At 48.1% G+C, this 13583-nt stretch overlaps 1 protein-coding gene across 1 annotated transcript; it reads left to right on the top strand.

The window, feature by feature from the left end:
- Positions 1–4954: 4954 nt before the first annotated feature.
- Positions 4955–6978, top strand: SP5 (Sp5 transcription factor). Its single transcript, XM_061135202.1, has 2 exons — positions 4955–5088; positions 5786–6978. Exons 1-2 carry the CDS (start codon positions 5038–5040, stop codon positions 6926–6928), a joined length of 1194 nt encoding a protein of 397 aa, XP_060991185.1. The 5' UTR covers positions 4955–5037; the 3' UTR covers positions 6929–6978.
- Positions 6979–13583: the final 6605 nt, after the last annotated feature.

Below are 13583 nucleotides of genomic sequence, written 5' to 3'. Positions count from 1 at the left end.
TTATCCCTCCTAGATTGAGAATTCCACTTGTCCAACCATCACATACTGATCCAAATTTGAAGCTGAAAGTGAAAATCACTGGGTCCTGTCCGACTCTTTGTGACCCCATGGACTAGCTCCTGGAGTGGGTAGCCTTTCCCTTCTCCAGGGGATCTTCCCAACCCAGGGATCGAACCCAGGTCTCCCACATTGCAGGCAGATTCTTTACCAGCTGAGCCACAACGGAAGCCCAAGAATACTGGAGCGGGTAAGCCCATCACTTCTCCAGGGGATCTTCCCGACCCAGGAATCAAACAGGGGTCTCCTGCATTGCAGGGGGATTCTTTACCAATTGAGCTATCAGGAAGCCCACTGAAACTTAAGCTTAAAGTTAACTCAATGTTTTCAGTTCAAGAAACTTTCAAACTAAGCTTGTGTTTTCCAGAGATTCCTAGGATTGTAATTCCTCCTCACTGAATCATCTTGGTTGTAATAATGATCCAGGCCCTGTTTCAGACGCAAGTATTAGGGCATCTGTGATTTGGTCTGCAGTTTAAACTGCAAAAGGTCTCCAAATCCTCAAAGTTAACTTAAAGTGTGTCAGATTGAACCCCACCCCCCACCCCGCCCCGCCACTCACCAACCATTAAAAAACAAACAAACAAAAAAAAAATCTTTCAAATTGAAGGGGCAAAGTTTGATCCCCTCTCTGTTGAGAGTTGAAAACAACAATTGCAGCTTTCTGCTGTAGCAGGATTTCAAAAGGCTGCCGAGTAACTGCTCTAAGAATACTTGGTTGTAGATGACCGAAGAAAACGCACAGGCATCCTCCTGCGACTCTGCTCTACCACCACCAGGAAAATCCTGCCCTCTCCCCTCTCAGCACCTTTAATAAAGCAACAATTGGCACTGTATTAACTAGGTGAATGCGGAATCTTGCAAGGTTAAGGCTTTCGCAGAGTGGGGGCGAGACTGGGCAGTCAAACAACATCCTGCTCTAAAGAGCCAGTGAATTAAGAATTTGATGAAATGACCTAAATTATGTATAGATTTTTTTTTTTTAAAGTCAACCGAAGATGTGAGACCTGTTGGATTGATCCCAGGGGAATGGGCCCCCTTTGCTGAAAGAAAATGCCTGAAGAGAGGTACCAGGCCCATCACGAAGTTGCAACCCCCGAACTCTCAGTAAACACGTTTTTCTGTAGTAGATTGCGGAGCGCGCACAGCAGGTCCGTCCATAGCAGGAATGCCTCTGCGGGTTCACCTACCCGCCTCTCCTCACAGGTGGCACCCAGTCAGCGCTCGCCGCCCGCCCTCGAAGAAACCGCCGGGCAAACTTCGCTGCCCGGGAACCCTGCTGCTTGGAGAGCTGCTGCAAGAGCCGCTCCGCAGCGCCAGCCGCCGCCCCGAGGCTAGTATTCAACCTCCCCGCCCCCCGCCGCGGTTAAAGTTTGCTCCCCATTCGCTGCTTCCCACCCCCGCCCCCGCCCTCGGGCGGGAGGACCACGGAGGAGTTCCTGGGTCCTCCAAGCACAAACACACCCACCAACAAAGGAAAGCCCATTAAATCTTCCCTCCTGCGAACTCACGCCCCAGCGGATACTCCTTTGAACTGACCCCCGCCCCCGCAGCCCCGGAGCCGTCTGGGGCTCGCCCGGCCCTCCCGGGCTCCCTCCCTCCTCCCGGCTGCGCACTTCTGCCGCGCGCTCGGTCTTTGATGTCTCTTTACATTATGGCAGAGCAGCCACAAGCTCTTCCCGGGCGCGGGGCTTTGTGTAACGGAACTGACATTTGGCCTTGATACCTGTATCTCTTGGTGATTGCAACAAATTTCTAAAATAAATATTGTACTTTGATCTCCCGGCATTGCATTTTTAATGGACGCACCGAACATTACTTCATTAAGAATAAGTTTTTCAGGAGCCCCGAGTGCAAAGGGAGAACGGATAAACAGCACTTTGTTAAAAGTATCTCTCCAAACTTCAGCTTGCGCCTGGGAGGGCTGGAATCCCCCGAGGGTTTTCACAAATGGAGGGGAGGCCCAGAACCAGGACTTCAGTCACAGGAGGGCCTACTGTGTAGGCCCACACTATCCTAAAGACTTTGAATATATTCACCTCTTTTAAGCCTATGAAGACACTACATGGTAAGCAGTGCTATAACCCCCATTTTACAAACTGGGAAACTGAGGCACAAGGCAGTTGAGTAACTTGCTGGCCAATGTCACCAACTGAAAAGTGGCATCTAGAAATCTGCCTTCAGAGTTTCAGAGTTGGAGCTATTAACACCAAGTCAGTACTCTCTCCCTGCTGGCCAGTGATGGTCAGTACTCTCTCCCTGTTGGCCATTGGCTAATGGGGCATCTTGGAGAAAAGGTTCTCTTCCGTAACAACTATGGAGATGTGAATTGGGTTTTCTAGCCTTTTTGTTTAAATAGAGATCAGATTCTGCAAATTAAGAATGCCTCTAGCTTGCTTGTCCCAGCCCAGGCGGCACTCTGTCCAAGCATCGATAGTGGAGGTCGAAGAGCTTACAGGAGCCCAAAAGGAAGCTCGTTAAGGGACCAGGTCCGCTTTCACGGTGCGGACAGGTGCCTGCATGAGTGCACCCTAGGACTCCCTGGCCTCTGACATGCTTGCGGGAAAGGGCCCCTTCCTGTCCCAGGTTTCGCAGGTAATTGATTTCTGGTCTCGTGTGGAGAGATGTAGGTCTGCCCGGCCTCCGAAGCAAAACACCAAGTCCCCTCCCTTTCCTGGCCCCCAGGGCACTGGGACCACCTCTTCAGCAGTCAGACTGTGTCAGCCGAGTGTGCAGTCACCGATCTTGGGTGGCACCCTGTTGGAAAGAAGAGGGGCATGCAAGGACAGGACTTGCGAATTGCTCGAACATAATATTTGGGCTGCATTCGGCCCACTCCTCTTCAGCAAGATGTTTCTATTTGCTGGCTTTGGGCATGGAGGATGCCCTGGTGTTGGGCTTCCCCTGGTGGCTCCGCCTGCAGTGTGGAAGACCTGGGTTTGCTCTCAGGGTTGGGAGGATCCCCTGGAGGAGGGCACGGCAACCCACTCCAGTATTCTTCCCTGGAGAATCCCCATGGACACAGGAGCCTGGTGGGCTACAGTCCCTGGGGGTCGCAAAGAGTCAGACACAAGTGAGCGACTAAACACACAGCAAACAATACGAGTGCAGAGGGCACCAATACACAGCCCAGACTCCGAACCAGAAGTTGGTGTTGGGCTAACCGCTGGCGCCGCCCGGCAAGTTGGACCACCTGATCCGACTTCTCATGTAAGTCTCCTGCGGTACTGGGAGAACCGTACCCAGGAAGGCTGGGTGCAAGATGGTTCAGAGGATCCCTGCACGGTCCGCGGCCTCGCAGAGAGGAGACGGTGTACCCGGAGGCTGCACGCGGAGCGGAGTAGGCCCAGCCCAGGAGGCCCACTCTGCTGAGCGGTCACACCGACCGAGGCCGCCGGCGGGAGGCCTCAGCGGCTATTCCCGGGCCCTAATGCCCTCCAACGCGGCGAGGGCACCGCGGAGCCCCGCCTCCCCTACCGGGTGAGGAGATCTGGGTGTCCGCACGGCCCCCGCAGGACGCGCCCTGGGCCGGAGGCAGGCAGATGGTCAGCTGTCCCTCCTCGGCCGGGCAGTGGCTGGCAGCGAGGGTTTGAGGGAGAATACGCTGTGGGGAGAGTTTTCCTGACCCCAAGGAAGCATGTCCCGAGACTGAAGAACTTTTTCTTTACAAAGGTGACAGGAACAACAGCTTTTATGGACTTTTCTTTCCACTTAGAGAGCTACCCTCGTACAATCTCTGGTTTGCTCAACGACAGCGTCTACAGCCTTCCTCCAGGTGTGTGCAGCTTGCAAGAGGGCGCACTCGCCTGGCGGGCCTTAGCGCGGCGGTGGGGATTTCTAGTATCTCTGGGGATTTCAGTAGGGCCTCATAGAGGTCAGGGCCCTGCCCAGAGAGAGAAAAGCGAGATAGCAAATATTTTTCCCTCGGGTTGCCCTGGGTGTCCTGCCAAGCTTAGCTTTGGCAGTAATCACGGCCAGGGTTTTTCCCAGGCTCACTATTTGCAAAAGTTGTGGCCCGAGAACTTCCAGATCGCCAGGAGGAACGTCGCGAGAGGCGGGAGGCACTGGAGCGTGTGCGCTACTATCCCGCGCCCTGGGCGGCCGCCCGGCCCCGCCCAGGGTCACAGAGCTGCCGGCCTCTCGGCTGCCGCCGGGTTGGAGATGGAGGCGGGAGCACGCGGCGGCGGGGCGCCGGGCTTCCCGTGCCCAGCCCCGGGAACTCCCTCGGGTCCAAGGTGTGCTCGGAGTGAGGATGTGCTCGGGCCTCTGCGTTTGCTGTCCGGCTGTGGGGTGTGTAAGTACGTTGGGAGAAGAGAATTACCCTCATCTTCGTCTCCAAGTCCGGTGCCTGGAAGCCGAAGGCAGATTTCTCTGGAGATAACAAAGACACTTTGTCACTTTGGGCGCTGCCTCGGTGCAAATCTTTAATTGCAAGGGAGTAGGGGGAAGAGGGGGATCGAGTGTCTCAAGCAACCCAAGCGCGGGTCTCCAGGCGGCAAGGCCCCCTTTGATCAGGAAAATCCAATTATTTGTGTATATACATTTCCCACATAGTGATTACTTCATTAATTGTCCCGCCTTTATCTCCTCCCTTCCCATCCCCCCTAATAATCAGTTCTTTTATCCAGACCAACAAACACACCATAGGAGCTTTGTGGATTCAAAGGATTTGCTTTCGCTTCTGAAAGAGCCGCTATTCTTTGATGATTGGGTAGCGGCAAACTTCAAAGCCATAAATCTTCCCTCTGACTGGCTGGCGGCCCAGCAAAGTCCTTATCAAATTCTTGGAGGTGATCCTGAAGCGCTCAGACCGCGCGCGGGGCGACCGAGCGGGGTTCGGCGAGGGGCGCGGGCAGGGAGGGCCCCAGCGCGCAGGGCGGGCGCCGGGAAGGGACGCTAGGCGGCCCTTCGTCCTCGCCCTCGGGTCTCCATGCCTCAGCAGCGCCCTGCTCCGCAGCCAGCGGCCCGCAAGCCGTAGCCATGGCCGCCGTGGCCGTCCTCCGGAACGACTCTCTGCAAGCCTTCCTCCAGGTCAGGGCTGGGCTTGGAGGCGGGCGAGGGAAAGGTGGGAAGGGTCGTGTCTGGGTCTTTCCTGGTACTGTGCCCCCTGAATTTCAAAGAGAATCCGCTAGGTGGGTGCCAATGAAGTGAGACCTGGGGGTGCCCATAACCAACTTCACACCCAACCTTGGCGTCAAGAGTGTGGCCTCTGGGGGGAGGGACGCGCGTATGCGCGGGTTGTTCGGAGGTGCGCCTCTCGCTGAGAACCGGCCCCAGCTCAACGCGCTGGGCCCTCCTGGGGCGGGCGGAGGAGGAGCGCGAGAGTAGAGTGGAAATGAGAGCTTAAAAGATGGGAGGGAAGGCAGATGAGCAGCCGGGCTGTGGGTGTTTCCAGACCCTTTCTGACCGCGCAGTCGGGAGTGGCCCGTCGGATCTCTCTCCCCTCCTACTTTGCCTGCTTCCTCTGAGACTGGATAGCGACTCTCCGCACCAAGTAGTTTAACAGGAAGCGCTCGCGCTTTCTGCGTCCAGGTAGCCAGGGCACAAAAGTTTCCCCTAACTGGTGGGTGCGTGCGCAGGGTGCGGCGGCCAGGGGAGGGACAGCCGGGACAGGGGAGGGGCGGCGGTGTTACAGCCGGCGTGCGGGAGGCGGGCCGACCCGGAGACCGCGCTTGGAGCGCTTAACCTTTTGTCTCTTCTCCGCCCTCCCCTGCCGCCGCCTATGCAGGACCGCACCCCCAGCGCCTCCCCGGACCTGGGCAAGCATTCGCCCCTGGCGCTGCTAGCCGCCACCTGTAGCCGTATCGGCCAGCCGGGCGCCACGGCGCCCCCGGATTTCCTGCAGGTGTCCTACGACCCCGCGCTGGGCTCGCCCTCCCGGCTCTTTCACCCGTGGACCGCTGACATGCCGGCGCACTCGCCCGGCGCGCTGCCGCCCCCGCACCCCAGCCTGGGGCTGACACCACAGAAAACGCACCTGCAGCCGTCCTTCGGGGCGGCGCACGAGCTGCCGCTTACACCCCCTGCCGACCCCTCGTACCCCTACGAGTTCTCGCCGGTCAAGATGCTGCCCTCGAGCATGGCGGCGCTGCCCGCCAGCTGCGCGCCCGCCTACGTGCCCTACGCGGCCCAGGCCGCGCTGCCCCCCGGCTACTCCAACTTGCTGCCCCCGCCGCCGCCGCCACCGCCGCCCACGTGCCGCCAGCTGTCCCCCAACTCGGCCCCCGACGACCTCCCGTGGTGGAGTATCCCGCAGGCCGGCAGCGGTCCGGGAACCTCGGGGGTTCCAGGGGGCAGCCTCTCTGGCCCCTGCGCCGGGGGCCCCCACGCGCCGCGCTTCCCCGCTTCGGCGGCCGCCGCTGCAGCCGCCGCCGCCGCGCTGCAGCGGGGCCTGGTGTTGGGCCCGTCGGACTTCGCGCAGTACCAGAGCCAAATCGCTGCGCTGCTGCAAACCAAGGCCCCCCTGGCGGCCACGGCCAGGAGGTGCCGCCGCTGCCGCTGCCCCAACTGCCAAGCGGCGGGCGGCGCCCCGGAGGCAGAGCCGGGCAAGAAGAAGCAGCATGTGTGCCACGTGCCGGGCTGCGGCAAGGTGTACGGCAAGACGTCGCACCTGAAGGCGCACCTGCGCTGGCACACGGGCGAGCGGCCCTTCGTGTGCAACTGGCTCTTCTGCGGCAAGAGCTTCACGCGCTCGGACGAGCTGCAGCGTCACCTGCGGACTCACACGGGCGAGAAGCGCTTCGCCTGCCCCGAGTGCGGCAAGCGCTTCATGCGCAGCGACCACCTCGCCAAGCACGTCAAGACGCACCAGAATAAGAAGCTCAAAGTTGCTGAGGCTGGAGTAAAGCGGGAGGACCCGCGGGACCTGTAAGCCCACCTGGGGGCCACCTCTCCCGCCTCGGGTTCCCTACCCAGCACCTCTTCGGGGAGGTTCGGGGGTGGGGGGGGGGGGGGCTGTGGGCAGCCGGCCAAGGGGAGACCCAACAGAGGCACTTGCCCCTTCCTGCTCGCCCGCCTCCCAGAGCGACGCCAGGCCTCCAGCTCCCTGGCCGGCCTGCGGACGGGACCCTGCATCCGGGAGGAGCAGGGGTGGTAGAGGTGAGAGTTCGGCGCCAGGAAAAAGAGGCTCTGAACCATTTCCCCCCAATCTGGGAGACCTGCATTTAGGGGGACCCACCCTGGGCTGACCTTTGTGAATAGCAGACGCTACTGAAATCAAAACGGAAGGACCTTGAGAGATTTGAAATAGTGCTCGAGTTTTTTGCTTAGGACTGGGCCGGGCTCTGTACAGGTTATTTAATAGCTTTCTTAATAATTATAATAACATTAATTAAAATGTTACTTTTGTCCTCAGCTCCATGCAGAGCTACAGCATGAATTGTCTCTGTAAAGCAATCAGCAGTTGCAGCGTGAAAATAAATACGTTAACTCCGGGGTCACCTCGGCAAGACCCCGCTGAGCCTGTCTCACTTGATCTTTTCTTCTTCCGGGAGGCTTTACAAAGCGGTCAGGTTTCGCCAGGAATTTGAAGGCTCTTGTGGGCTGCCTATGTCCGAGGCTTCTTTGGTTTGGAAGGTTCTGGGCACGTAAGTTGGGCGCAAAGATACGAAAAGTAGGAGAGCAGGGTCAGTTTTGTGGTTAAGAGGTTAGGGTGAGATTTTCCCATCACACCTTGAGTTTCTCGCGCGGCCTTAGGACTTGACCGGAGACTGTCGGGCTTCTTTTAAAAGTTGATACCTGCTGGACGTACAGTACGCGATCTTTTTATCTGGTGAATTGCCTGTGTCTTTTCGGTTGTTGGTACTCTCAGAGTTCACAGGTAAGCTGGGCTTCCTCCTGGCAGCCGGCCATGCTGCGGTCGGCAGAGGTGCTAGTAACTCAAGGATCTGTTCAGGATGAGATTCTGGACAGTTACAGAGTAACTGGCTGCCCTTTTTCAGGTGGGTCTTTGCTCCGGAAAGAAGCGCCTCTCCTGTATTTCAGCCCGGTCACGATACACAACCTTGTCTTGCTTGTTCTCTTCTTAATCCTTTTGCTGTGGAAATCGTACCAGTATTGTTTCACAATAGCCACTTTGGGATTTCTCCCTAGGCCTGGAAGTTTAGCTCCCTTTGGTATCTTGGGACTTTATTTTTTCAATCACTGCAGTAGACTAAGATTTTTCTCAGGGAGGAGCCAGGAATACTCATCTCTAGGTTTTTCACCTGTCTCTAAAATGTGCAATTTTAAATGTGAGGTTTACAAGTGTTTTTTTCAATTCAGCTGGCTCCTGTTTTCTCAAATACGAGTCTTTAACCTGAAACTGAAACCTCAATCTTCTGACTTAGAACTAGCAAAGAAGAGAAATTATTCTCAATTTTGTCAGTGTTAAATTGACTGGCATTATTAATGCCAAATTTCCATGGAACTAAACAGTTGTTTTTTTTTTTTATGGTAGTAGAGGTGTATATAATTTGATAGGATTTCACAGTTAACACACTGTGTTACTTTGCCTTTTGTTTGAAGTCAAACTTAGGGGTAAGTTCTTAAAAAGCAGGAGGGTTATGCTCCGAGACCTAATGTATTAAGTAAAACTCAACCAGCAACATAATTGAGATGAAAATTACTTTTACACTCCTAATAAATAGCATTTTTACTTTGTAACTTGGGACAAGGTAATAACTACTAAAATTATTATGGGAATAGGTCTTAGAACCAGTTACTCTCCTTAGAGATTTGGGGATTATTTAATGACAGATTGGAATTCTTTACCTGGGAAGGGCAGTTTGAGTTGCCTAAATTCTGAAGGCTATGACAGTTTGCAAGTGATAGTAATGAAGATGCTGCACAGTGATACTAACATACATCTAATGTGTGATCTTAATCTACAGCAAGATGCCTGAGAATCGTTTCTAGGAAGAATTACAGAAACTCACACCTGAACCATGGGGTTGACTTCAGAGCCAAAAAGGATTTTTGGCAGATGGTAGGAAAAGAGGAATCCTTGTTAGAGAGCGGAAACACCAAGGGCTTCCTTTGGGCTTGAAATGATTCTCTTATGTGAAAGAGAATGCCCTTGGTAAAGAAATACAATGGGCAGTACTGTAGTGAATCTACTAGCTTCTTGACAGCTATGATTGTTTAGCATTCAAACAGATGAAGTGTTGAAGATGAAGTTTCCTTATAACTTTCTTTGTTATTAAGAAAAAAAAGGTAAAATGTATGAAATTTAGTATCTAAACAGATAAGGTATTGAAGACAGTTTTCTTATAACTTTGTGATGGTGAAGAGAAAGGTAAAATATATGGAATTTATATAAAAATACAATATTTATAATTTTTAAAAGTAGAATGAAGTCATCTGATGACAGATCATTTTCTTATGCTTTTACTTAATTGAACCTGCAAATTTTAAAAGCTTGGTAAAAGAACAGGCTCTAGACTAACTTGGTACAACTGAAAGACTGTTCCTTCCTGTCAGTGCAAATCTGTGTTTCAGTTACTTTAGAAAAAAGTTCTATGCCATTATTCAAGTAGAAACCAGGAAGTCACAATAATGTGATATCATTATTCAAGTGTAGGAAAGCATTTCATGTTTATACTGAAAATAAGCTAATAAATGCTCAGAAATACAAATTGGACAGTAAAGAAATGTATTAGATTATGTTAAAATGTGAACTGCTGCTGCATGCTTTATTTGTTTCATTGAACTGCAACCTACTATGGTATTAACCACTTAGAACTTCCAAAAATTATTTTAAAATACATCGTATGCATGAAATACATGCATAAATTATGTAAATTAAGCACACTTAGAAATTTTAATGAAATTCAAATTTTAAAGTTCAGAAGCAAATTACTGTTAATATAAACTAAAATTTACTTTTTATGTAGAATTTAGCCATCATCCAAAAAGAAAGTTTGAATCCAGTTGAATCCACCAACTGGATTCAAGGCTTTACTTAAGGACCCCAGAACCCAATTCAACTGAGTTTTAAAAACCAAGTGAAGAAACTATGTTAATGATGGCTTCAAGTGGCAATAGACATTTTTTAAGCAACTGTTTTAGTAGCATGCAAATATAATATAAAGACATTTGTATTATATATATAATATAAAGATCTTTCAGAAAATTCTAAAATAAGTGTGATATGATTAAGTTTAACACAGTTGATAAATGAACCATTTGACCGAAAATGTGAGAACATGGAGAAACTGAGTTATCACTAATTTAAGTAATTTGGAGTTACATGTTTCTGAACTTGTTCACAACTCTATAGTTTTCTGCTTCTCTCGAGGAATAATTGTGCAAATTTACATTTAGCTGACCACTAACTTGGAATAGTTTTGGTAATGAAAGTAAATTATGTTAAAGAAAATACAACTGCATTATTCACCATTGTATTAGTCTTTTCACTGTGTTGTATATGTTGCTTTATTTTCCTTTAAGTCAATCTGATAACATATACCTATTTGAAAAATTAATATTGATGAAATTGCTTCTGGCAGAAACCTCTGTCAAACAGTATTTGTAGAAAAGGCAGTTTTTCACCACTATTTGCAATCTATTTCTATTCTAATACTTCTAGTTTATAGGTATTCAGTTTAAAGCAGCATCTTTCCCATTTGTTTTGGGTCTACTGTGAGAGTTTCACAGAATGTCACTGAAGCGGTCGCTATGCCTACATTAACACCTACTAAGTTGTTCAGAGCTCAAAAATTGCTAACTACTTTTATTTGTGTTACCTCACCACGTTAAATAATGACTAGTTACATAAACTAACACTATCTCACTAGAAAATCATCGATTGGGGAATCAGATTCAAACCGTAAGCTTTGTTTTATGGTAAATGTAATTATGATTTGCTAATGTACCAAACTGAGGGCCACTCAAAGCAAGTCATACTAACGTGTAATGAAATTAGGGGAACTTAAAAGAGTATGAGACCAAGGGCAGCTTTGAAATGAAAACATGTGCCAAAATAGTTTAATAAACTAGGAACAGATAAGGAAAATAGCTAGATAGAAAGGCGAATGTTGGTAATGAAACATAGATTAATACACCAAAATGACAGGTTTCATTATTGGGCTACTATAATGGTAACCTGATTCATGTGGCATTCAATATATGTGTAAACAGTAAATTTTTCTCTGGTGTTCAGACTCAGCACATTTTTGCATAAAGATCCTTGTGTTAATTGTGCCTCGATTATTTTTAAAGAATCTGCAGTGTTCAAATTAATTTATGTTATAAAATAACTTCTATAATGGTCCTTTCAATAATGAATAAGTGATATTGTTCAGCAAAGAGGTAATTAAACAGTTATGGACAATCTTAAACTTTTAAAAGATAGTTTCACAGTTTCACTGTTAACAATTTTTTTATCAATTGAAGATTTACACGTTATGATTGATATAGTATTCATTTTCATGCTGACATTTTGATGACTTCCCTTTCTAGACTTTATATACTTCTCCTTCCATGTCTTTAGTAATTATGCTGAAGCATAATCCCCAACAGGGTATTTGACACTTAATTCATAATTCAACCCATGCATGTGAACTGCAGTTGTTTCTGCACAACACAATAATAAACTATATTAACTAATATATTTTGATTGTCTACCAAATACCAAAATTCAATTCAGGGGAAATAAATCAAATTCCTAGTTGGATACAGATCTTCCTTGAGTTACAATGAGGTTACCTCCCTATAAACTCATCATGAGTTGAAAATATCATAAATTGAAATTGCGTTTAATACACCTAAACTAACTTAGCCTAGCCTACCTTAAACATGCTCAGAGTACTTACAACTGGGCAAAATCATCTAGCACAAAGGCTGTTTTATAATAAGATGTTGGTTGTCTCATGCAGTTTATTCAGTCCTGTACTGGACAGCAGAATGGTTGTATAGGTACAGGATGATTGTGTTTTGTTTGTTTACTCTGGTGACTGTGTGGCTCTCTGGTAACTGTGGTTCACTGCCCGGCCCAGCGTCAACAGGAATATCCTACAGCATATCACTAGTTCAGGAAAAGATCAAAATCTGAAGTTTGGTATCTGCTGAATGTGTATCACTTTCACATCATCATAAAATCAAAATATTGTGTGCCGAGGGATGTCTCTATATGAAAAATCTGCAGGGTTTCAGTTCTCAAAAAGTTGTTTTAGCATGATGAAACTTTGGTCTGCCCACTGTAACATGAAAGTTTGTTTTATAGCAAAACTATTTTTTTCATTATTTGCCAAAACCATAACATCAAAAATATACTAAAGTTTTCTGAGGTCTAAGGCTATATCTAGATGTCACCTGATTTTTTAATACAAGGTTAAAAAATAAGTGTATTAAAATTTTTTAATACAAAGTTAAAAAAGGTTAAACCGTTCAGTTGCATGGTTGCTTTCTAATGATTTCGTGTTAGCATAATCTGAAACACGGGTGAAAAACATCTGGCCTTCAGCTTAATTTCAGCCAATTCACAAGGCAAGTATCAAAGGTAAATCCTCATTTATGCTTACAGTTGGGAAAACGTGTCTTAATTTGAAAAGCATTCAGTAGCAATTTCCTAAAACTCTATGTAAGGTACCATGAAAGCTTATTTCTCTTATTTCTGCTTTTGCAAGTTTTATTCTTATATTCTGTATGTCTCTTTGCTTGTGGTTGCCACATGTCATTGATATATCTGTGTCCATCTCTAGCATGGAAACTCATTTTGTGTCATGTGTCTTTCGTCCTTTTCTTGATGTATTTATGCCTATTATTTTATTTTGTTCTCTGTTATGTAGGACTTGACAGGATTCTAAACTCTAGTTATTTAAAACCTATTGTCTTTTTAATAGACATTTATATTCCTTGGTCTAAATTTTACAGGTGAGTGAGTTAAATTTAGAGTTCTATTTATAGATTGAAATCATGTTTTATTTTTGCAGTATATGACTGCTGTTTACTGTAGATTTGTGAACATCATGTTACTTCCAATTGTGATGGAAAAGTATTTCCATCACAATTGAGAGAAAAATTGTAAAATATGGTAGAGCATTATGGTTTGAGTTAATCCCCAGTTGGATAAACTTTAATTAGTAAAAAGCGTTAAAAAAAACTATTACCTAAATTTATAAACACAGCTCTTTATTTATTGAGCTAAGGACCTATAAGCATTTAGCTGTTTTTATTCCTTGTTAATGTTCTTATATTTGACAGAGACTTCATTTTGTCTCAAAGTCTTTATTCTCCTCTGTTTGATCCTTGATGAAGTTCATGTCCTCTCTCCATAGTACCACAGACAACTGCCAAGAAAGTCATTGTGGTGACAGATTTTATACTGAGTCTGGGTTTGGAGTAGAAGGTTGCTGAGTTTTCTAAGGAGAAAGTACTCCCTTCATGAGTCATGATTCAGGCTTGTGAATTGCAGGCCCGCCCGTCCTGAGCGCTAGGAGCTGGAAGCTGGGTTCGGGGCTGTAGCTGTCCCCTTGCGTCTGTAGCATGGAGATCTCGAAGTGGGAGAAAGGGAAGCAGATCAGAGGGCATGACAGGACCATGGAGTA

The sequence above is a fragment of the Dama dama genome, chromosome 33, assembly GCF_033118175.1.
Source record: "Dama dama isolate Ldn47 chromosome 33, ASM3311817v1, whole genome shotgun sequence".
Classification (NCBI taxonomy): domain Eukaryota; kingdom Metazoa; phylum Chordata; class Mammalia; order Artiodactyla; family Cervidae; genus Dama; species Dama dama.
This window is presented reverse-complemented; position numbering and strand designations above follow the sequence as displayed.

Excerpts from the sequence above, each read along its gene's own strand:
- SP5 (XM_061135202.1), top strand. The coding sequence starts at position 5,038 with ATGGCCGCCGTGGCCGTCCTCCGGAACGACTCTCTGCAAGCCTTCCTC. Across the intron at positions 5,089-5,785 it reads CTCTGCAAGCCTTCCTCCAG|GACCGCACCCCCAGCGCCTC; the intron begins GTCAGGGCTGGG and ends CCGCCTATGCAG.